This window comes from Telmatherina bonti (genome assembly GCF_933228915.1).
Source record: "Telmatherina bonti genome assembly, chromosome: 2".
Classification (NCBI taxonomy): domain Eukaryota; kingdom Metazoa; phylum Chordata; class Actinopteri; order Atheriniformes; family Telmatherinidae; genus Telmatherina; species Telmatherina bonti.
The window spans coordinates 11,877,581-11,900,124 of NC_136620.1; the positions used below are offsets into that span (position 1 = coordinate 11,877,581).

The following is a 22,544-nucleotide window of genomic DNA, read 5'->3' on the forward strand; positions in this document are numbered from 1 at the left end:
AGCCATCATGCATTAGTCTAAAAACTTTACAACAGACCAAAGACGGAGGTGGGTTGGAGCTGCCAAATTTTAATCAATAGATCTTATGTAATAGGCAGCAATGCATCTCCAAGTGGCTGAATCCAAGTTCTTTGGATGAGCCATGGTCAGATGTAGAGCAAGCATTGTGTGAGGATTCAGTCATCTCTGATTTACCATTCATCAGCTCAATCATCAAATCATAAAAGTGTTTTAAAAGCATTAACATCAGCCCCTTTTTAATGGCTTGGTGGGAATTTTTGAAAGTAACCAAGTCAGCACTTATCCCATGTAAGCTCACACCCATCTTGAACAACCATGACATCCTGCGTAACTGAAAGATGATAAACTTCCCTCAATGGAAAAATAAAGGAGTAAAGCAGTAAGAACATATAATAGAAAATGGAAACTTTCTGCCTTTTGCTGTACTTACTTCATGATATGAAATCAGCAGCACCAAATTTTTAGAATACCACCAACTTAAATCTATCATAGGTAAGAAATACACCACTGATCAATTAAACTTACAGTTACCTATCAGGGCTGCAGAATTCTTAAATGTCAATGCCCCAAAGCTACCATCCAAAATACATAGACTACTATCGAAGCTAGAAGATTCCATTTCTTTTCCAACTTCTAAATGGGAAGCAGACTTATCCAGTAACTTCAATCAAAATGAATGGTCACAAATCTGTTCAAACACATTAAGAAATCTAACAAAGACTAAGAAATCAAACAAAGAATTCAAAATACAATTCAAAATTCTGCATAGAACTCATTATACAGGACAGAGTTTGTCACAATTACATATCTGTTCACACTGTACTGACAACACAATTGACAGTACTATAGTGCTTTATGGCCTTGTCCACCTGTCCAGAGATTCTGGCTTCAGGTATGTAAAGTTCTGTCAAACTGGTTTAAATATAATATACCTACAAACCCCACACTGTGTCTACTGGGTCACATGGGTGAAAATAACACAGGGTTTAATTCTGCAAATCCAATCCTCACTAGCCTGTACATCACAAAGAAAACTGTCCTTGTGAACTGGAAAAGCCAACTGAATCTGTGTATCCAGCAATTTAGAAATCTCTTATTGGATCATATTAGTATAGAGACGATGCCTGCCTCCTCAAAGGATAAATCAGCTGAATTTCATTCCCTCTGGTCCCCTGTGACCAGCTCCATCACTTAGTGGGGGAAGAGTGTGACCTTGTCCCACTCGGGCTTAGGGGCTGGTTGGGGGACTATGGTGGCTACAGGTTTTGGGTGGTCCCCTTAGTGGGGATCTTGGCAGCTTCATTGTTGGGGTGGCTGGGTTTCCAGTCCTGGCGGGGGGCCTTGGGTCAGTCAGCGATTGGAGTTGCCTCGCAGTGGTAGAGCAAGGCAGATGGCAGAGGCTGGGTCTGCGGGTATTGGCTCCGTGGTGGGCAGCCATGCCGCTGCGGGGTAGGAGGGCGCAGGTAATGGGCTCCGGTGCATGGGGGTGCCCCCTGTCATTTGGGGGTGGAGGGTCGGCCTCCACTTGGGGTGGTTGGGCTGACTTGGATCTGCCGCTGCGGTGGGGGGCAGGTCCATACCCTGGTGTCTGGTAGTGGGCCCGGGACCAGGATAGTTGAGGATGGTGTGTGTATGTGTGTGTGTGTATGTGTGTCTGTAGGTGGTTGGGGTCTGTGCTTGGGGGTGGCTGCCATTTGCCCGGGTCTCGGGTGTCATCCTGGCTTCCCTCTTGCGTTTGTGTGTGTGAGGTCACATTGGCATGATCACTCTTCTCTGAACACGTTCCACCCTGTATTTTCTGCATGTGACACAGTGACTGAGTTCTTCTTTTCTTTCTCTAAGAGATTTTTCTCTCTTTTCTCGTCTTTCTCTTTCTTTTCTATCCTCTCCAGTCCGGTCCAGCTGTGCATACTCTGCAATACAAACAATAATACAAAATAAATAGAAAAATAAAATAATAATTCAGAAAATCAAGGGGAGCATTATAGCTTGGCAAAGTAAATGTGCTCAGCAGAACACAGCACCAGATCATCATTCTGCTTGCTTAAATGCTGAACAAGACACGAAAAAAACCCAAACAAAAACAAATTTCTTATTTCTGTCCATCATTCATTGATCTATTTTAGCCAGGTGGATGTTGCAAATTGTAGTTTGTAATTGAACATAGTACAAAACCAAACGCAGCATTTAAAAAAACAAAATAAAATTATGTAACATTAGTTAAACTTTGTCTAGAAAAGCATTAGTCACTCATTAAACGCAAAAGTTTAATAAGCTAATTAAATGTTGGCATGAAGCAGACTCAGCCAGTAAATTCAAACACACCAGGACACAATTAACAGACATGATGTGTGGATTTTTAATCAGATTTCTCCTGCTGAGAGGGTTTAACTGCACCGATTTTTCTCAGCTTAATAAGGCGAGGTGAAGACGAGGGTCGTGTGTTAGTCACATGGCTTTGATGGTTCAGGAGATGAAGCTCTTTAGGAGTCTTATACTTTTAGATCTTAGTGTCCGGTATCTGCTAATGCTAAAAGATCCTGATACATAAATGTAAATTAATAGATGAACTATAAAAAAATAACCGTCTCCTCTTGGTCACGATGCAAACAGAGTCAGTTCTGAGCACTGAAATTTCATATCAGTTTTGCATAAAGAGACAACTTTCTGTTTTTCTTGTGTGTGTTCACATAAACATATTTATCATTGCTACATAAAGGGAAAAAACTGAAAATAGTCAAAATTGATTGGATCCCCTCAACACCTCAGCTGTGCCTAGAATTGATCTTTTTTCTCCTAATTTGGCTTAGATTTATTTAATATTTGCTATAAAAAAACAAACAAACAAATATTTAAAAATGTCAGAGCAAATTACGCCCATTGAACACAATGTTCTTAAAGGTAAATAAAACACTTTATAACATTATTGTAAGCTAGTTAAATCTGCTCCCCCTCGAAAAATAATGCCAACCTCTGCAGAGTGGGCAAATTGCAGGGTTAAATGTATTTTTCATGTTTAACTTCCAGATATAAAGCATCAGTATCTGCTTAGTAACAATTAAGCTAGTCAGAAGAAAAAGTTTCCAATTTAATCATCCAGAATATTCCAAACAACCCTGGTATTATCTGGTAATGTCATTTTTCTTATTCACTTAAAATAAGTCATCTACCTTTTAAACAGACAGCAGGAAATATGTAATATAATGTATATGTAACATGTAATATATGTAACATTTATGTTGCAAAATGTTCTGCTTTACATCTTTGTGCCACTTTTTTTCCAGAAAGGTGGAATGGACTTTTCTTTCTAAAGTGGACTCTTCTTCCAGCCGTTTTCTACATGGCTTTTAGAATATGATTAAATTTAGCCAAACAAGAAACTTAACAAGATTTCAAAAAATAAAACCAAAGATACAGCAGAGCCACAGCATGAACTTCTTATGCTCTACAAAGATACACACTAATACACTTCAAACCTCTAAAATCCTCTTTTGCCATTCAAGGCAGAGTATTAATCATTTATTAATGGGAGCAACGATCCTCTTTTGCCATTCAAGGCAGAGTATTAATCATTTATTAATGGGAGCAACGTTGATATGTGTCACTGAAGACACATAATAGAGCTGCTTAGGACGATTCTATCTGCTTGCCAGCATGTGACAGATAGTAAAGGGAAACCTCACTCAGCATCCCAGAAGAAAAAGTTTTGAAATGAAATCAGGATGCTGCTGAGCAGCGACGCTTCCAGAAATGTGAATGAGAAAATGTCACCAGATTAGGTTTAAGGTCAGTAAGTCATGCTTATCTTTAAGTCATTTACAGTGAATCTCTTTATTCCTGGAGACACTGAGTTAAATTTGAGTTAAATTTCTTAGTCTTCTGGCTGACATAAAGACTGCTATTTACACATTTTTTTCTCTGCTTTGGTTTCCATCCGCTGGCTTTTCACTGCTCCAGTATTCACAGCAGCTCCCTAAGATTTCACCCCAGGAAGGTAGTGCACGTACAGAGAGCTGATCAGCATGATGCCACCAGCAGTTGTGACTGTTCAGCTCGGATTCATGTAGATGCAGGCAGATTGTGCTCAGTGTGACCCATCTGAATCTCTGAATTTCACAGCGGTCTCCTTTGTGCCAGCAGTACGTTTGTCTTTCACAGATGTACACTCATCAGAGTGTTGAGTGCTGTAAGCCAAAAAAATATCATGCCTTTGTATCAGTGTTTATGTAAATATTGAAGTTACATGTTAAAGATTTATGGGAATTTCTAAAATTTGACAGTTTTCCACAAGTTTAAAGGGATCATTTGCAGGAAGTATTTCTGCCTGATTTCTGCTAGGTGGATATAACGATGATTGGAAACATTTTATTTGTTTTCATCCTAGCTGTCGTGGAAATAGCGGTCAATAGTTGTATCTGAAGATCTAACATGTTCTGCTTTACAGACTTGTTTCAGACCAAAAGCGCCGACAATTAATCCTCACTTTCAGATTTTATAACCTCAGAAAATTTTCTTCAGGCAGCTTTAAATTCATTAAAATCCCATAAAGTTATGAAAATATCAGCTATTCAGGTTTGTCTGTCATTATGATACTTGTGGAATGATCACAACAGCTTTAACAAGTCAGGAAGTTTTATTCCATCAGAACAGAGTTTGAGCTTAAAGCACGGTGAAAAGGCTGATGTGAGGGAGTGTTTCCAGTCGGAGGAAGGATGAGGCGGTGTCGTAAGCTGAGCGTGGAGGTGGAGGAATGGAAGCAGGAATACTGGGATGCACGGCGGTGGAGGGATGGAAGCAGGAATACTGGGATGCACGGCGGTGGAGGGATGGAAGCAGGAATACTGGGATGCACGGCGGTGGAGGGATGGAAGCAGGAATACTGGGATGCACGGCGGTGGAGGGATGGAAGCAGGAATACTGGGATGCACGGCGGTGGAGGAATGGCTCTTGATCTTCTGCTTGTTCTGAATGTCTGTGAAGTCCAGACGAAGCTGGAGGAAAAACGGTAAGAAAAAAAACTTGCGTTCAGAAACAAAAAGCTTAATTTGGGTTGAGAACAGAGTTTAGATCAATCTGGTTTCTTCATCTTCTAAAAAACACACCCATGTCTCAGCTCAGCACCTCCATCATGATGGTCTCTGAGGAGGAACTCTTCCATTAGAATCACCATCATCTCTCTGATGAACTTCCTGACTTCGAGCTGAAATGAAACAAAGATGGAACCAGTCGTAGAAGGGCAGCAGTGTGTCGGTGGTTCTCTACAAATGTGATCCCACATTTCTTTAATGTTGTTGAGGCCCAGCATGACTCTCAGTCCAGTTCTGCCGTCATCCGGCACACCTCAAACTTCTATCCACGTTTCAGCAGCTCCTTGCTGGATCGCATTCGCTGTAGATAGCTTTCAGAAGGATGACTGCTTCTTCGACGGGAACTTCTCCACTCCTTTTACTCTCAACTGCTCCAGTTTAGTGGAGGACACTCTGTCCTCCATGCTGAGATGTGACAAGCTGTGCTGCTGTAGTTTCTCAGTCGCCCAGATCACGCCACTCATCAGATCTGGGATAAAGTCAACTGGACTTTTGTTTCTTGTTTCCTGAAGATGTTTCACCTTCATCTGAAAGTCTTCTTCTCTTCTAAGCAGTTGGTGGAAACTTTCAGCTTATAAGTGTTGAAGGAACAGTTGGGTCACATAGTGCCCCTTTTTCATGTCACCATTCCCTGTGGATTGTTCACCTGCCGGAGTAGAAATGTTTCTATCTCCAGGTCCAGTGTGTGTATGGATGTGAACTTCTTGGTACATAGTGTGGACATGACTCAACCCAGGAGAACGGCTCCACATTCTGGACATTCTTTGAGGGCGATCTTGTCCACAGCATGAACGGAAAACAGGCAAAGAGAGGAGTGAAGAGAGCCATCTTTTTAAACAAGACAAAGTGTGTGTGAACAAAGCAGGTGGTCTCAGGTATCATCTTCCAGCCCCTACAATGCAGCCTTGACTCTTCATCAGGAGGTTCACATCCATACACACACTGGACCTGGAGATAGAAGCATTACTGCTCAGGTGAGTTAACAATCCACAGGTGATAGTGGCGTGAAGAACCAACAGATTGCTCAGGTGAGTCAGTGACACCATGTGACCAAACAATCCTTACTGTGAGAAAGTCCCTTCAACCATCCAACTTGTTAGAAATGAAGACCTTCAGATGAAGGTGAAAGATCTTCAGACAGCAAGGAATAAAAATCCAGTTGATTTTGTTTCACATCTGATGAACACAACACAACTTGTCAAACTGGAGCAGTTGAGAATGAAAGAAGTGGAGAAGTTCACGCATCTGAACCAGGAGCTCGGTGGATCCCATGCTGCGATATGTCAGGTTTTCTGCTAAAAACTCTTTGGGAATCACCTTGTTAGTTTATAAGACTATTTGTTCAATTTTTTTTTTTTTTATAAATAACAAAAAAATCAGAATGAATAATATTGTTTTGGCCGGTGATTCACACGGAGCCTGGAGATTCAATTTCAAATGAATTCTTTAAGTTTAATGTTGTGTTGACAAAACACTGGTTCATCCTTTGAGTTTGGTGCCTTTCAGGAGAAATCTGGTCTCTTTTCAGTAATCATGCAGCAGCATTTTGGATCATTGGAAGGATTAAAGGGGAGTTTGGGGATCCAGGTCAGATGGTTTTACACCAGATAGGATGAAATGTGTGGACCAGATATTCAGCATCACTTCCAGACAGGATTTGTGGTGACATTATGGAATTGACATAAAGCTACTCTTGAGATGTGTTTGATGTGACAACTAAAGGATAAATCCTGGCCCAGAATGACTCCAAGCTTGCTAGAAACTCGCAGAAACTTACAGATCAACCTAAAAAAAAATCCTTAAAACCTATAGTAAACAGATGGAGACTTTCTGGGCTCAAGGTGGTGCATGAGTGGAGAACCCAGCAAGACCCAGCAGGAGGTGGGGCTTACCTCTGGCGACAGAGGCAGGTCAAGGGCAGCGGACCCCTGCTGACCCACAACAGGCTGAGAAGAGGAGGCTGCAACATAAATGGACAAAACCACCGTCAGCCGTCTGAGACACCATCAGGAGGAGATGCAGCGAGATTCAGTTCCAGCCCAGACCGGGAACCTCATCCTAAAGTCTGACTCAGCTGGTTTCTCCTCCACGGTGCTAAAAAAAACATTCTGAAATCTTCTTGTGTTACCTCCAGAGCTGGAGGGAGCTGTGCTCATCTGGCGCCTCCTCTTCTTCTTCTGGCCCTGAAAACCCAGGAAAAGACACATCAGACCATTCCTCTGATACCATCTGACATAAATCTTGGCTGTCACTTCCTCATCTGCATAAGTGCAGTGAGGTGATCATGACTGTCCCTGCTGGACTGCTTGGGGTGGTGCTCCTCAAGGCGGAGCCTTGCTGCATCGGCCTCTAGGAAGTGCTTGGCCTGCTGCTCAGTCGACAAGGACCTCCACTGTGGACACTCCACAAAACAGTCAGTCTCTCAGATCAGAAATCAGCATCAAGATGGGATTCTGGAAGGATCACATTTGCTCAAGGCCCAGGGACCCACGCCCACTTGGTGCCCATGTGGGGCCAATGAAGGGCCAACACCAGCATTTTGGACAAGCCAGATAGAAACATCACAGTGTCTAGTCTGTTGCCATTGGTACCATTGGCTGAGAGACGTTAGACATGTTTTTCACAGTGTATCATTCTCACTTTTCACAATGTTGCGGTGGGGAAGGGGGTCCCTGGAACATTCTGGGCCCAGGGGCCTGTGCACTTTTAATCTGGTCTTGCATTTACTTACTCTCTTCCCCAAGATGGCGTTCACGGCCACGCTCCTGGTGACGCTAAGCTCAGCCACCACACACGCCCTCTGCTCCTTCAAGAAGAGTATGAAGGGTTGGGAGGCCTCTTGGCGTGCGGCCGCTCGCTGTCGTCATTGCGTTTCCTCTTCCTGCAGCCATGAAACAAAAACAATCAGAGCTTATGTGTTCCCATGGCAACTTGCTTTAACACAAAAAGTAGTTTAAAAAGAAATATTGAGACTTTAAGGCAGAGACCTGATCAAGTGGCACAGATCAGGAGGGAAGAGAAGTGAAAGTATCCAGAGGAACTTACTTTGAGCAGCAGGCGCTCTGGGTTGATGCAGCGGGGTAGGCGCTGTGCACCGGCGTCCTGCAGACACACACACACACACACATTTTACAGCAGGAAGACAGTGTGTGGACATCCAAAGAGAAGCTCAGCTGCTGATGCTTACTTACAGGCATCCAAAAGGGACCAGGACCTGGCCTGTAGGGAGCCAAAGAACAGGGGGAAAGCTCGCCTGTTGACACAAATACACACAGGACAGGTGTGAAAAAACAAGCTGCTCACCAGGTCACACAACATAAAGCAGTGTCAGGAAAGAGTTAGCAACAGGACACATGTTCACACCTGATCAGTTATTAGATCATTCTTTTCACATCATGGCTTCATAACATTTATCTTTCTAAAGAAATCCTCTGTTTATCTGGTCTCATTGTTTGTTTTTATCGAGTAGATAAACCAGGTTTTTATGAGTATGACATTTATTTATGGACATCAGTATATGACATATGCAGTATACCATGTACAAGTATGTCACCACCTCTCTTACTGGACAACTTTCAGAACCTTTCTTATCCGGGTCGGGTCAAGCAGGGAAGCCCAGACTTCCTTCTCGACCTGGAAAATTCTTCCCTTCTTCCTCCTCACTTTACCAGGGAGGCAGATCCAAGATCCGTATCCAGTCTTTTCCAGTATGATTCTAAGTATCCAGTGTATATTTAGAGTATCAATGCATGTCTGGATCAATCATCCCACCACATCATTTAAACTGGAAATTTTTTATGCCAAATTTTAAATATTCTGCGTGGTTTTTTTTTTTGTTTTTTTTATTTTTTATTATTGTTTAGTTGTTTTGTCCTGACAATGTCTATGGGAACATCTGTGTTAGCCAGTGGCTTTGAACATGTGCACTTAATTTGCAGACTTGGACGCAGGTGGGTGAACAGCTTTTCAAGTTGTTCCCCGTGTTGTTGGAAACAACTTGAAAGAGTTTCCATTGTGTTTCCAAATTCCAGTTATTTCAAAAGTAAACAAACATAAAACATTTCATTTTAGATATATCTAGACATTTTATAATAATTACAGATGTAGCACCCGTCCAGTCTCTCTTGCCTATGGGAGTAGCGGGTGCTTGGGTTCGTTTTAAATAAAGGTGGATACCACGAAGGTGCACCTGAAAGTGGATTATTCCAAACTTAAAAGTAAACTAAGGTTATACTAAAGTGTTTCTCGCACAGATATGACCCGGAGATTATTTAAAGTTGAACAAACTGCCTGGACTTTATTGAACAACAACCCAATTTTGTCGACAGGAACAGTAGGCCGAGCTAGTAAAGATAAAAATTTAACCAGAAAATAAACCAAATAAACCAAATATTTGAGCTGATTTAAAACCTACAATCTGCACAATAAAGTGTCTTTAACTCACTGGTTTCTTATTTCTGTGTAACCGCATCAATACCATCAGTATTCACAGTCTTACACATGCAAATATAAACAAACGTTAAACCACATCAAACCAATTTAACAGACTCTTATTTAACAGTTGTGGGTCCACACACACACGCGCGCTGGTACTGAACTCACGGATCCGAAGTCTCAGGAAAAAACACGTTGCAGGCCTGTAAGTCTTGCAAAACATTGAGTGCGTTGAAATATTCCTTGCAAAACATTGAGAGCGTTGAAACGTCCGACCGTGGAATGGCGAATCCCTGCGACGTCAGGCGGGTTGCGTTGTCCGCCATTAACTGCCTTCCCGCGCGCCTTTTTTTCTCCTTGAGACCATAGACATCATATGCTTGAGACTCCTTTCCCGAACGTCCTCGCGCTGCTTCGAGTCTGAATCCACGTCTTCCCACTCGTAAAACGTACGAGCTTCAGTCCTTTTTTCTCCCTCTCGCACACTTTAAGCAAGAATGCTCTTTGTACCGCGTTAAACTCCACGCGGCAAACTTTCTTCTTCCCTCATGTCTCTTTCACAAGTCCGGTCTCTCCTCCACCCTCACCCTTCGCTCTCATTGTTAGTCCCGCCCTCTCACTTTGTTCACCAATCAAAAGGCACAAAGGTGAGTGACTACATCCCCGAACCAATAGAATTACGGATGAGGAAAACAACCCGGAAGTGACACCAGACTAAATACAAATTAAAAATTATTATTTTAACTAAATAATATTCTTAACTCTTCATGCCTGAATAAAATAACAACAATGAAAGACATTTATAACAAATGCATTTGTGTCTTTTTACAAATAAAGCAATAAAAAGTAAATAAATGTTTACTTTATGATGCTATAGTGACTAAATAAACTCAAATAGGTTTTACTTTAGCCCCTAATTACTACAGGGCTACACAGATAAAATCAAAGTTTTGCACATCAAAAGCATATTCTTCATCAAGCAGAACAGATTGAAGGAAAACATTCACACTTTCCCAAACCGTTCCCACAACCCCCTTAAACCAAATCACTTATAAGTAATTCATTGCTCCTGAAATGAACAAAACTGTATTACTAAAAGCACAAACTGTGAAACTTTAGTTCTCAAATTCACAATTTCTCCTCTAAATGAGTTACATACAGACTTACACTCTTCAGTCTACTTTGTGACCTAAAAGTGGATGTTGGGTCTTAAATGATGACCTACAGAGTTGAATTAAGGCCAAACCTTACTTTTTCCATGTTTGATGCTGTGATTTTCGTCTTGACAAACTCAGGATGAAACAACTTGTCTTCAGAGAGGACTTGTTCAAATGAAATGAGACTTTTTTGAAAATCTGTTTTGTCTGGGAATTTTTTTTTAATTTTTTTTTAATTTTTTTTAAATAATGCACCTAAGGAATAACCATGGCAACCATGGAATCCAGGTCAGCCATTCTGAGCATTGCTGTTTGAGAAGTGGAAAAAATGATGGCATGAAATGTTCTCATCATCTCCAGTCTGAAGTTGTATGATGCTCACCTGTAAAAGCTCCAACTGCACATTTCCATCTGTCCATAAAGAAACCAGCAGCTCTGCCAGCTATCTAACATTTCTGCAATTTCATTATGACTAAAAGGCTTATCTCATGTAGATCGCATGAAACTAAAATTGTAAAAACAAAAAGTCCATTGTGTTTTTTTCTTTTTCCTTTTTTAAATCAATCATTGTTTATTTAGGGATGCTCTTCATTATATGTATTTAACTAATATCCACAGACTTTAGATTTTTCCTTCTTAGATAGAAAATCAACAGCTTTCAGCCAAATCAGAAGTTTTTATAGTATGACTGGAGACATCTAGTGGTTTCATTACTTACATCCCCTTCATAAAAAGTGTCTGGACAGATAAGCATTATCACCCATTTAAACTGTATATTCTGATGCTGTTTTATGATGAAGAATTCCTGAAGAGATGTGGTGTCATGGTGAAACGAACAGGATGTGATCCCCAGCAGCCAGATGTGCAGCTGATTACAGCTCTGTCTTTTCAACTTGCTGCTTCGGCCAACAGTTCACTCACTTTTACTTTAACTTTTTTTTTCTTTTTTTTTTCTTTTATCTCCAGCAATGCCACGTTTTATAGAGCTACTTAAATTGTGTACTCAGCTTCTTGTCGATTACTGCCACAGCCCACAACTGCAGAGTAATCAGAGTATTTCTGCAGATGACAGGACTCAGACTTGTTTTAGAAGTCTGTGGTGTACAGTGTAAAGAGAAATGGTAAGAGTACAGTCCCTTGTGGTGCTCCTGTATTTGAATCACTTGAAAAATCAAAGAACATGATCCTCAAAGTACTTTCTGATTGGTCCAGATAAGAGTGGGCTTTCTGAAGCAGCCAGATGATGGCGTTTTCAATCCCAAGCCCATTACAACCTTTGTAATGGGTGCTAAAAGGTGTTCCTTTGCTTTCAGTCTGGCCCTGCTCATCAGTATGATGGCTAAATGAATGCAAGAAATTGCATGTGTGTGTGTGTGTGTGTGTGTGTGTGTGTGTGTGTGTGTGTGTGTGTGTGTGTGTGTGTGGACCAAACTTCATTTGGTCCACCTTGCTAGTGTCGGGTTGGTCCTGTTCTTCATTCAGAACTGCTTTAATTCTTGGAGTCATAGATTCAACAAGGTGTTGGAAACATTCCTCAGAAAGTCGGCTTCATATTTCCACGAAGCATCCCACAGTTGCTGCAGATTTATCAGATACATACTGATGATGGGAATATTTTTTCCCACCACATCCCAACGCTGTTGGAGTACCATGAGGTCATTGTCATGTTGGAGATGTTGTGAGCTTTGTGACATGGTACATCATCCTGTTGGAAATGTCCATCAGAAAATGCTACATCAGAAATGCTAAAGGACTCATGTAAAGAAATTAATGTTGTGGAAAAACACAAGTTTTAACCTGCTGCAAATGCCTTTAGAAAGTGTGCAAACACTGAACTGCCTGTCTTACTGCTTGTTCAGGTGCCTTGTGTTTGTGATATTCTTCATCCTGTCTTGGCTCTAGTCAGCTTGTCTCTCTGGTGCTTATCTCCTCCACTCTCATGTGGAAGGTCGATGTTATAGTCAGCTAAAACCTGCTTGATTTCGCCCAGAACAGCATCTTTTAGCCAATAGTTAACCCAGCAGCTGTGTGTGTGTGTGTGTGTAATCTGTTAGATGATGCTGTCTCAGCTCTCTATTTACCTTTGTCCCATGCGGTAGGGCTGATGTAATGGCTGTTATTTAACAATCCTCCACTACACTATCTGTGTGCATGCACGTGTGTGTATTCTTCAGTAGTCTGTAATTAATGGCTAATCTCTTTAAGTCAAACAATGGGGAATAAAGAGCGTGCAACTTAGTCGGAGATCAGAACCCGATTTCATGGCTTACACCGCTCGGCTGAATAAGACCCTGTTCAATTCAGTGGGTAAATGAGCACACTGATGGCTTCTGCAGCAACCCTCCCTTTGCTTGTTGAGTATTGTCCAAGTCAAGCCTCTGTCAAGTCAGGCTTTCATTTTCCTGTGCAGGGCTTTCTAGTACTTAATGCTGTCTGGTGGGCTCCTTCTAACTCCTGCTGCTATTGTCTAATAAGAAGTGGAGTGGAGGTGGTTGGGGGCTGGACAGAGACAGCGACGGAGGGAGAGAAAGGACTGTTTAGCTAGTGTTAATTAAGTTTGGACAGGATCTCCAGGGAACCATTATGAAAGCCTTATCTGGTAATAAGAAAAAGAAGACACTGTAATTATAGTTCTGTGTGCCGGAGATGAGAAGGGGAAGAAGGATGGTGAGGAGGAGGGGGGGGGGTGAAATAGCAGCCAGCGGTGAAATATTTCTCATGTGCATTAACTGCTTTGTTTTGTTTTTTTTTCCTTTTGTTTAGCTATTCTGTGAGCAGAAAAATGGTCTGTGGTTTAGAGGCAGTGCACAATTACAGCACAAAACCCATCAGTCTCCAGTAATCCATGTCATTTTACTCTTCATGTGGGCTTTTTTGTGTTCTTTGTTATAGCTTTTTAGAGAGAACTGCAGGGAAAATGTGGATTTTCATGTATATTTTTGCTATTCTACATCTCTACTGCAGCGCTGTAGCTATTACAAAGCCTTTTTACCTGCTCTTACTATAAAGCACAGTGACAAATGTGTCTACAAGGATTAATCCTAAAGTATCACTGGATTTGACCATCCAACCCTGCAACTGCACCTACAGCTAATTTGATAAGTTGGAGATGTTTAGCGGTTTTAACATGTCCAGTACAGTATCATAGCAAGCATAATGATGATCTAGCTGCTGTGTTGTGCTGAACAAATTTGCTTTAAGGGAAGCTTAGTGAATGTGACTGAAGCAAAGCTTTGTGGATTTAAGTCTACTGTTGATGCTTTAGTATACACATATTCACATAAGAAGACTTGCTTAAATTGGGCAGGAAATGCTGAGAAATTTCATACGATCACTTACCAAGAAGGAGGGGGGAAAGGAAAAAAAAAGCCAGAAGAAGCTCAGACTCGTGGCATCCTTAAACAGCTGGCAAAGCACAACCAGACCCAGACGTGGCTCGTACCACTGATTAGGACAGCGCCTCTGGCAAAATGGTGGCAGGGCCATCACAGCACCTAACATACAACAGATGGAAAGTATCAGCAAGAACGTTCTGACTATATGTCACGGGGTCCTCTGCCGTTCCCAATAAGATGGCGCAGTCGTGACTTCATTTGAGGGGATTTTTTTGGTTGGCAATCCACCAACATGCAGCAATATATACAGTGAACATGAAATACAGTATGTACAATATGTACAACTATTTACACCAATTTCATCACTAACTCGCTCTAGTTCCAAAAATACACTGTGACTTGTGACGCTCTAATCTGTACTCCTCACCCCCTCCCACAACTCCAAAATGAGCGATTTATACATACCAAGCCGGAAATCCCCAATTACCACAAATAACTGGTTTCTTCTAAATCCCCACAGTAATACATACACAACACTCAAAAACTAAGACACATATGTAACCCCATACATTTCCTACCTTTGAAACATAAGGAAAGTAAACACAATATTCTGGCGCCTTGTCACGTTCAGTGGGGCACCGGATGCTTACGTCACTGCCGCATTGCGCAATTCTTGGCTATTTAAACATAGCACACACATTGATCCCGTTTACCCATTCATCCCCGGCAGACATGACTGACACCCAGGTAAGTTACCCTCCTGTACCCTGTTCCCATCACTGTGACGAGGTGGCCTTGTCACACTGCAACAGAGAAACTATGTGGAAAGAGACGTTGCAGAAGATGCCTTTTAGCTTCTGAATAGAAAGCAGACAATCATCTCAAGGACCTATGACAAAAAAAAACTCCAAAGCAGGAATAAGTGGCAGTAAATGTATGAAGATCTAACTGTAGCTATCAGTGATTAAATGCGCAGCGATGAATAAACATGTGAATGTGGGTCTGAGTACAAAGTCTAAAGATCTAATTTTGTTCAGTGAACAGAATCATAATATAGACAGAAGCTGCTTGACGATGTTTTGTTGATGATGTTTGGTTATCTGTTAAACTTAAACTAAGGCCACACATCAATGTATTTACCAAGTTGGAACATTTTCTAAGTGTTTCTGCAAACCTACTCTGATTTGTTTGCTCCATTTATGTGTTTTAAGGGGCGTTCTCACGGAACAAACCATCAGATCTGAGCAAGACATCCGGCCAGTCGCCTGGTTTAAATTAAGGATGCCTAAAGTCCTCGAGGTCACTGCCCTGCAGGTTTTCCATGTATCACTGTTCCAACACACCTTGCTTCCATGAAATGGATCCAACAGCCAATGAAATTCTGCACAATGAGTGATTAGTTAGAGTCAGCTGTTTGAAACAGGGATGCATGGAAAACCTGCAGGATTGTGGCCCTTGTGGACTGGAGCTGGGCACCCCTGGTTTAAATGGAGTGAAAACTCTACCAGCCACTGGGTTGCCTGGAAGGTAAATGCTGAAGACCTACTGAAAAGGAATGGACCTGGTGAAACACTTCCACATGCTGATTAACATAATAATCATGCATTTTATTTAAAAGCACCTTTCAGGTCACTGTACAATAAAAACATCTGATTTTCCAGACATCACCACTCACCTGTATTCCCTCCCTCTGTTACTTTCCTTGGTTTATACACCACCATTCATAAACTTTTTTTACACACTGAATCTCAGTTTTCCACTCTGGGACATGGTATATGTTCAAACCAGCAAGTATACTGATATCCAGTTGCTGATATGTTGTAAAACAAAACACAGCTGGCTGGAAAAAAAAGTTGTGAAATTGTCCTGGAGCCATCAGTGCAGGGTAGCCATGACTCCAGGACATCCCATAATGAAAGTCATTGGGTCATAAAAAGGGGTCAGAAGCTTTCAGGTGGGAAACTTAGGTGGTGTTAGTTTACATATACTCTGACGAAAAGACTAAAAACTAAATATGTCCAATTAGAGAAATTATTCACAAGAGTTTTTTTTTCTAGATAATTTATATCTTGCTCTAATAATCTGATGGACACATTGTTGTACTTTTATTCTACAGTTTCCTTTTACTCTAGTTGCCGTGTTGTCATGGGGATGGAGTATTTCATTTTTGGCCTTCCACATTGGTGGACTCAGTTTTACTCCAGAAATTGCTTCTGAAATTTAACCCACAGATATAAAGCTACCACCTGAGAGTCCAAAGATCTCCATTTTCCCCTGCTGAGCTCCAAGACTCTTCACTCCTACTCAGCCTGAGCCTGCGTGGGCTGTTCTGTCAATAGCTTTGACTTTAATAAAGTCTTCCTACGTTTCACAGTTTAAACTCTCAATGCATCACTGCTTATTCTCTAAGTAAAATCCTCACTGTGGGGTTGTTTTGCAGAAACTGTCCATACGTTGAAGACTTAATGCGCTGTGACGACTCTGACTGAAAAAGTCTGCTTACAGCAAAATGTGTGACGGTATAAACAGCTTAAAAACTGAAGCCATAATAGTCACCCCCCCCCCCCCCCCCCCCCCCCTTTTCAGCAGTCTCAGACATCATCCATAACCGGCATCATTTTCCATGCTGACAATAATCTCCTGTCCCCAGCTGTCATCAGCCTTGGTGTATCAGTTTAGACTACTTTTAACTGTTTTCATACACACTCTCCACACACTCAGCACCGGCTGAGACTGTAAGTGGTTGAGATGTGGGTCGAGGTCTTCAGTGGAGTAAAAAGGCTCTTGGATGAAGAATAAGTTGTGAAAACTTCTGCAGAATCTTGTACTTTGACCCTGTTTTCTTGTTGCAGCATAAAAACTGGCATAACAGGAGCTTTGCCAGGAGTTTTCTCAGAATCACCATATGATGAAGGTTAGCTCAAAAGCTAGCCGCTGCTGTTTTACTCTGAATTTCATTGATTAAAACTGACCCAATGACATCACCAGTCTGGATCATCGTGTCTGAAGACATCCCAGCCTCTACTGGTTTGGATTAGATTTTAATTCTGTCGCTTGTGTATCTTCCAGCTTCAGAGATAAATAATTGAGCTTATATTAAAGATTTCCGGTAAAACTGAGCCTTGACGAACCATAACAACCAGATGGACCACTCTACTGAGAACTTACAGATCTTACTGACTGTACTCTCAACATTTAATTAAACATGTAGTTTGGAACATACATCATCATCATCATCATCATCATCATCATCATATTAATTTAGTTTCAGATTCTGGCCCTGAAATGTTACATTTTTTCCATTTTGATTGCTTTTTTTTCATTATAATGAAACCTTACTTCAAGCTGGGGCTTTCAGGCACCCAAAGCCTCCTGATCCTTCAACCTACGAATATACTCCATCCAGAGTTTTCTGTCATATGAAGAGTAATCTACCGAAACAGTGAGTTATCAGTAGGTGGCAGTTGGAGAAATGACCGACTTCTGCATGACAATAAATAAATAATTAAATAAACTGAAAATAAAACAAAAAACCAAGCAAAATCGAAGGAAAATAAACATGCTGTTAAATCTTCCAAAAAGTAAGCCATGGTTTACAGGAGATTAGATTATAGTTTCATCATTTTAAGAAAATTGCAGTGAGATGAATATCAGCTCTACGTGTTACGCAACACCCCAAATAGACCGCTGCAAAGCCTCTGCTCCTTCCCATGTCATCATGTGTCATTATCTAGCGACTCTGAGTGGGTGTAAAATTCCTCAGATTTAGATAAGTGACCCTGGACACTGACAGCTATCAAGTTCATAACAGCTGAAGGGGGACGGAGAGAACTTTTGACAATCTGCACATCTGTCTGTGAAATTAGGCTACAAAAGATGTACAGGGGCAGCAGTTCATGTGCATTTTTCAACTGACATGATCTACTTTAACCCACCATCATCATCATCATCATCATCATCCCAGTCATTATTTCTCTTCCCTGCCACAACTCAACACTCCCTGCCTGACAATGCGTGACTGTCGGTGTATTCAATGTTTGTGTGAGTCCTGATCTTCAGGTACTGCTGTCCTGCATTTTATAGTTCTCATCAACTCTAGCATACCTGATGCAGATTAACTGAACTGCTCATCAAGTCTTCTGCAGGCCTGATAAAGAGCCATCCATTTTGGTAAGGTAAGAGGACCTTTAAAACATGCAGGGCAGTGGTCCACGAGGACCAGGATGGAGAAATACTGATATCAGAACCTTATAAAACAACCTCATTAGCTCCCGAAGTGGCTCCTCCCACTCCACACTACTGCCTTTCTCCTCCACACACATAGAAATCACCTGTTTTATCACTTCATTTTCTCTATATCTGTTGTTTCTTTGTATGTTTTTACAGCTGGTGTTCTGACAAGTCGAGGTGTAATCCATTAATAGGCATCAGTTTATGACTTCACTTTAGTGCAATGCTTTCACATGCACAACAGAGACTGATGGGAAAAAAAAGGGTTAAATTAACAGATGAATAGCAGCAACCTCGCAGGGCATTTTCTGTTTTCTCAGTAAAAAGGAAAAGCCAACCTATAATTATGAATCCATTTTAAAAACAGGTTCATTTTCATTCCCCATGTAATCATTTTCAGGGTCACAGAGTTTTCCAGCAGGCACATTAAGAAAATGCAGGGGTGTGGTGGGGTGTCACAGATAGAGCTAACACACACCAGACTCATATAATCCACCTGAGCGGCATGTTTTTTATGCTGGTGTGAGAAAAAATGAAACCACATCTTCTCCATTTCATCTTACTGAAAGGAAGCAAATGCAGCCAGAACCATTTAAGAACAATGAGGCTGTATTTTCTCTTTAATTTTCTGTAAAACAAAGTTGATAAATCAGATTTTTACCTTTTTAAATGTATCGTCCACAACAGCAGCAGTTAGTCTGAGTGAAGAGCAGCAGACAAACTGCTAATTTACATGAGCAGTGACATATAGCACGGCCATCTATCATCACTGATGCTGCAAATGAAATGACAAATTCACCACAGAGTTCTACTGACACGTCCCTGTAAAGTGCAGAGAGATGGAATCTTTAAGTGTTTCAAGAAAACACAAGGAGGAATCTAATCAGTGGAGAAGTGATGGCATCTGATCAATCTAAAAGCCTGCTGCTTTTCTAGTCAGACTGTTTATTTATTATTTTTTTAACCTGCCATATCCAGCATCATGACAGCAGGATGATGGTCTGACTGCTGTTTACTCTGCCCAGAGGTGCCTTTTGGATATGTGGCCCCTGTTAATCATTAAATTGTATTCCTTATTTTATTATTTATATAATAAGTATTAGGGATGCATCGATCCACTTTTTGGGAGTTCCGATCTGATACCGATTTCTGAAATTTGAAGATCTGCAGATACCAATATTTGCCTATACAAAATCTGTTTATGTGAACATAATTGTGACTATGGTTATTATTGCTGTTATAACTATGTAAGATTTCATTAGGTTGAAATAAATGACCCATCCTTTCTGAAGTTACCTCACCAATACAAGTAAAATAACATTACAGATCTAACAATTTCAACCAGTTTTATTTTGATTTGGCACATTTTACCTAAATACAACAATAAATGTATGGTTTAGAAACAAAGATCGTGCTTTTTGTGTAACAAACACATCTGCGCTTGCTTGACTAGTGTGGTATCAGTACACTTTTAATAATGCCAAGTACGATGACACATGCTTGATATTGAGGGTATCGGTGCATCCTGAATTAATATGTTTTTTTTAACCATTTTTGCTGGACTGGACTGGACCGAAGGGAGAGAGACGGAGGAACAGGTGGAAAAAGAAAGGAGAAGAAAAGAAAAATGAAAGAATGAAAGGGAAAGAGCAAAGAGTGGAAAAAAAGGAGAAAAAAAGGGAGAATGAAACAAAAAGGAGCAAACAGGCCACAGCAAAAGCAATGAATTCTCAACAGAAAACACCCTTCTTCCATCAGAGGGCACAGGCCCCCAGAGGACCAGTGCTAGTGGTCCACCAGTCCAATGGACTCCTGTGCTCCTGTGCACAAGTCGGGTACAGCACCAGGGAGATCAGAGCCTGTCCAGACAGCTGCCCACCGAGCGCACTCCCATACCTTCCCAAGCCAACCCTCTTCCTCTCATACCCCCCCATCCCATCGGCCCAACCCCACCCAACCCCATACCTCCCCCATCCCATCGGCCCAACCCCACCCAACCCCATACCTCCCCCATCCCATCGCCCCAACCCCACTCAACCCCATACCTCCCCCATCCCATCGGCCCAACCCCACCCAACCCCATACCTCCCCCATCCCATCGCCCCAACCCCACTCAACCCCATACCTCCCCCATCCCATCGCCCCAACCCCATCCAACCCCATACCTCCCCCATCCCATCGGCCCAACCCCACCCAACCCCATACCTCCCCCATCCCATCGGCCCAACCACACCCAACCCCATACCTCCCCCATCCCATCGCCCCAACCCCATCCAACCCCATACCTCCCCCATCCCATCGGCCCAACCCCACCCAACCCCATACCTCCCCCATCCCATCGGCCCAACCCCACCCAACCCCATACCTCCCCCATCCCATCGGCCCAACCACACCCAACCCCATACCTCCCCCATCCCATCGCCCCAACCCCATCCAACCCCATACCTCCCCCATCCCATCGGCCCAACCCCATCCAACCCCATACCTCCCCCATCCCATCGGCCCAACCCCACCCAACCCCATACCTCCCCCATCCCATCGGCCCAACCCCACCCAACCCCATACCTCCCCCATCCCATCGGCCCAACCACACCCAACCCCATACCTCCCCCATCCCATCGCCCCAACCCCACTCAACCCCATACCTCCCCCATCCCATCGCCCCAACCCCACTCAACCCCATACCTCCCCCATCCCATCGGCCCAACCCCATCCAACCCCATACCTCCCCCATCCCATCGCCCCAACCCCATCCAACCCCATACCTCCCCCATCCCATCGGCCCAACCCCACCCAACCCCATACCTCCCCCATCCCATCGCTCCAACCCCACCCAACCCCATACCTGCCCCATCCCATTGCCCCGACCCCACCCAACCCCATTCTCCCCATCCCATTGCCTCGACCCCACCCAACCCCATTCTCCCCATCCCATCACCCCAGACACCACCCAACCCCATACTTCCCCCATCGCCCCAACCCTACCCAACCTCATACCTCCCCCCCATCCAGTCCCATCCACCTGATCCACTTTTCCCCAGTGTTAAAGAGGGTGTACTCTGTTTTAAACCATGACAACACCAACTTGATTCTTTCCATTTCAGCCAATCTGGTGCAGATTTGCTGCTGTCTTTTGGGGTCTTTGTCCAGTTGCGTGACCCCGTTTCCCCCAGTCTCACTGTCAAACAGATGGCCTCACAATACAAGTGGTTTTCAGTATTTGTGCTGAAAAGCTATGTTATGTTTGTGGTAAATGTGGCGCTGTACATCAGTACTCATGGCTGTTTTGATGTCATGGCTGTCTAAGCCTGAAAGAGTTTAGTGACTCTTTTAAAAACACAAAAACTATGCAGTTAAATTTCTGACACCGGGTTAGTGTTCACCCTCAGTACCAGGGATGTAGGAAGTGATGTGAAAGAGGATATAAACATGACAAAAGAGTAGATATGGCACACATTTATCCGTTCTCTTTATTATTGTGTTTGATTTATCAATGTTAATGTAATAAATCCTGATTTGGGTGGTACAAAGGAAGAAAACTGGGTTCCTTTTTGTTTTGTGAATTGTCCTATTTCTTGAATTAAAACTTTGCAAAGAGTTATATGCTGGAACTCGATCTTCACTTCAGTCTCTTATGTTCCAGAGCTTTGTTCAGATGCAGCTTTGCCAACCTCAGCTTTGCTGCTGTGTTATTTTCAGAAAGAAGAGGCTTTTTCCTGCAACCATGCCTAACACAATGTTTTTGTTCTGCCGAGCTTTACCACAGTTTGATGTTATATGTTTTATGTATGTATAGAGTGTTTCAGCACCACCCATTGACTGTGTGATGAAAGCAGACATCACAGTTTTTGTGTTTCTCCATGGCTCAGTGTGGCTCAAATGGTTTGTTTCAGACGAGATCTGCCATTATGAACCAAAGTCTGGCACAGCGAGAGGCTTTAGATGGGTCTCTACTGATCTGTGTCATCAGTGTCATTGTGAATAAAACATCATATTTCATGCTGGTATTCAATAAATCACACAATTTCAGCAGTGACAGTCTATTTGTTTGCACCTTCTGTGTAATGGAGGATGGGTTGATATGAGCCACACTCCAGTTCCATCAGCGATGATATAGACATCAAAACTGCTGTCAAATACATACTCACAGTCCAGCTACAATACAGCTACTACTACCAATACCTTTACTATTACTATTACTAATACTAATGCTAATACTAATACTAATTATAACAATACTATAATAGTATAATAGCACGGTGGCATAGTGTTTAGTACTG

The 22,544-nt window shown here is 42.3% G+C and overlaps 1 protein-coding gene across 1 annotated transcript; it reads right to left on the reverse strand.

The window, feature by feature from the left end:
- Positions 1-4,654: 4,654 nt before the first annotated feature.
- On the reverse strand, positions 4,655-10,112 carry LOC306764905 (uncharacterized protein; the record flags this gene model as incomplete). The annotated part of the gene is made up of 7 exons (XM_079252203.1): positions 9,711-10,112; positions 8,300-8,361; positions 8,154-8,210; positions 7,237-7,989; positions 7,001-7,068; positions 5,124-5,221; positions 4,655-5,012 (listed from the first exon to the last, which is right to left on the reverse strand). The coding sequence occupies exons 4-7, from the start codon at positions 7,313-7,315 to the stop codon at positions 4,655-4,657; spliced, it is 603 nt and encodes a 200-aa protein (XP_079108329.1). The 5' UTR covers positions 7,316-7,989; positions 8,154-8,210; positions 8,300-8,361; positions 9,711-10,112.
- Between the last annotated feature and the right edge of the window lie 12,432 nt (positions 10,113-22,544).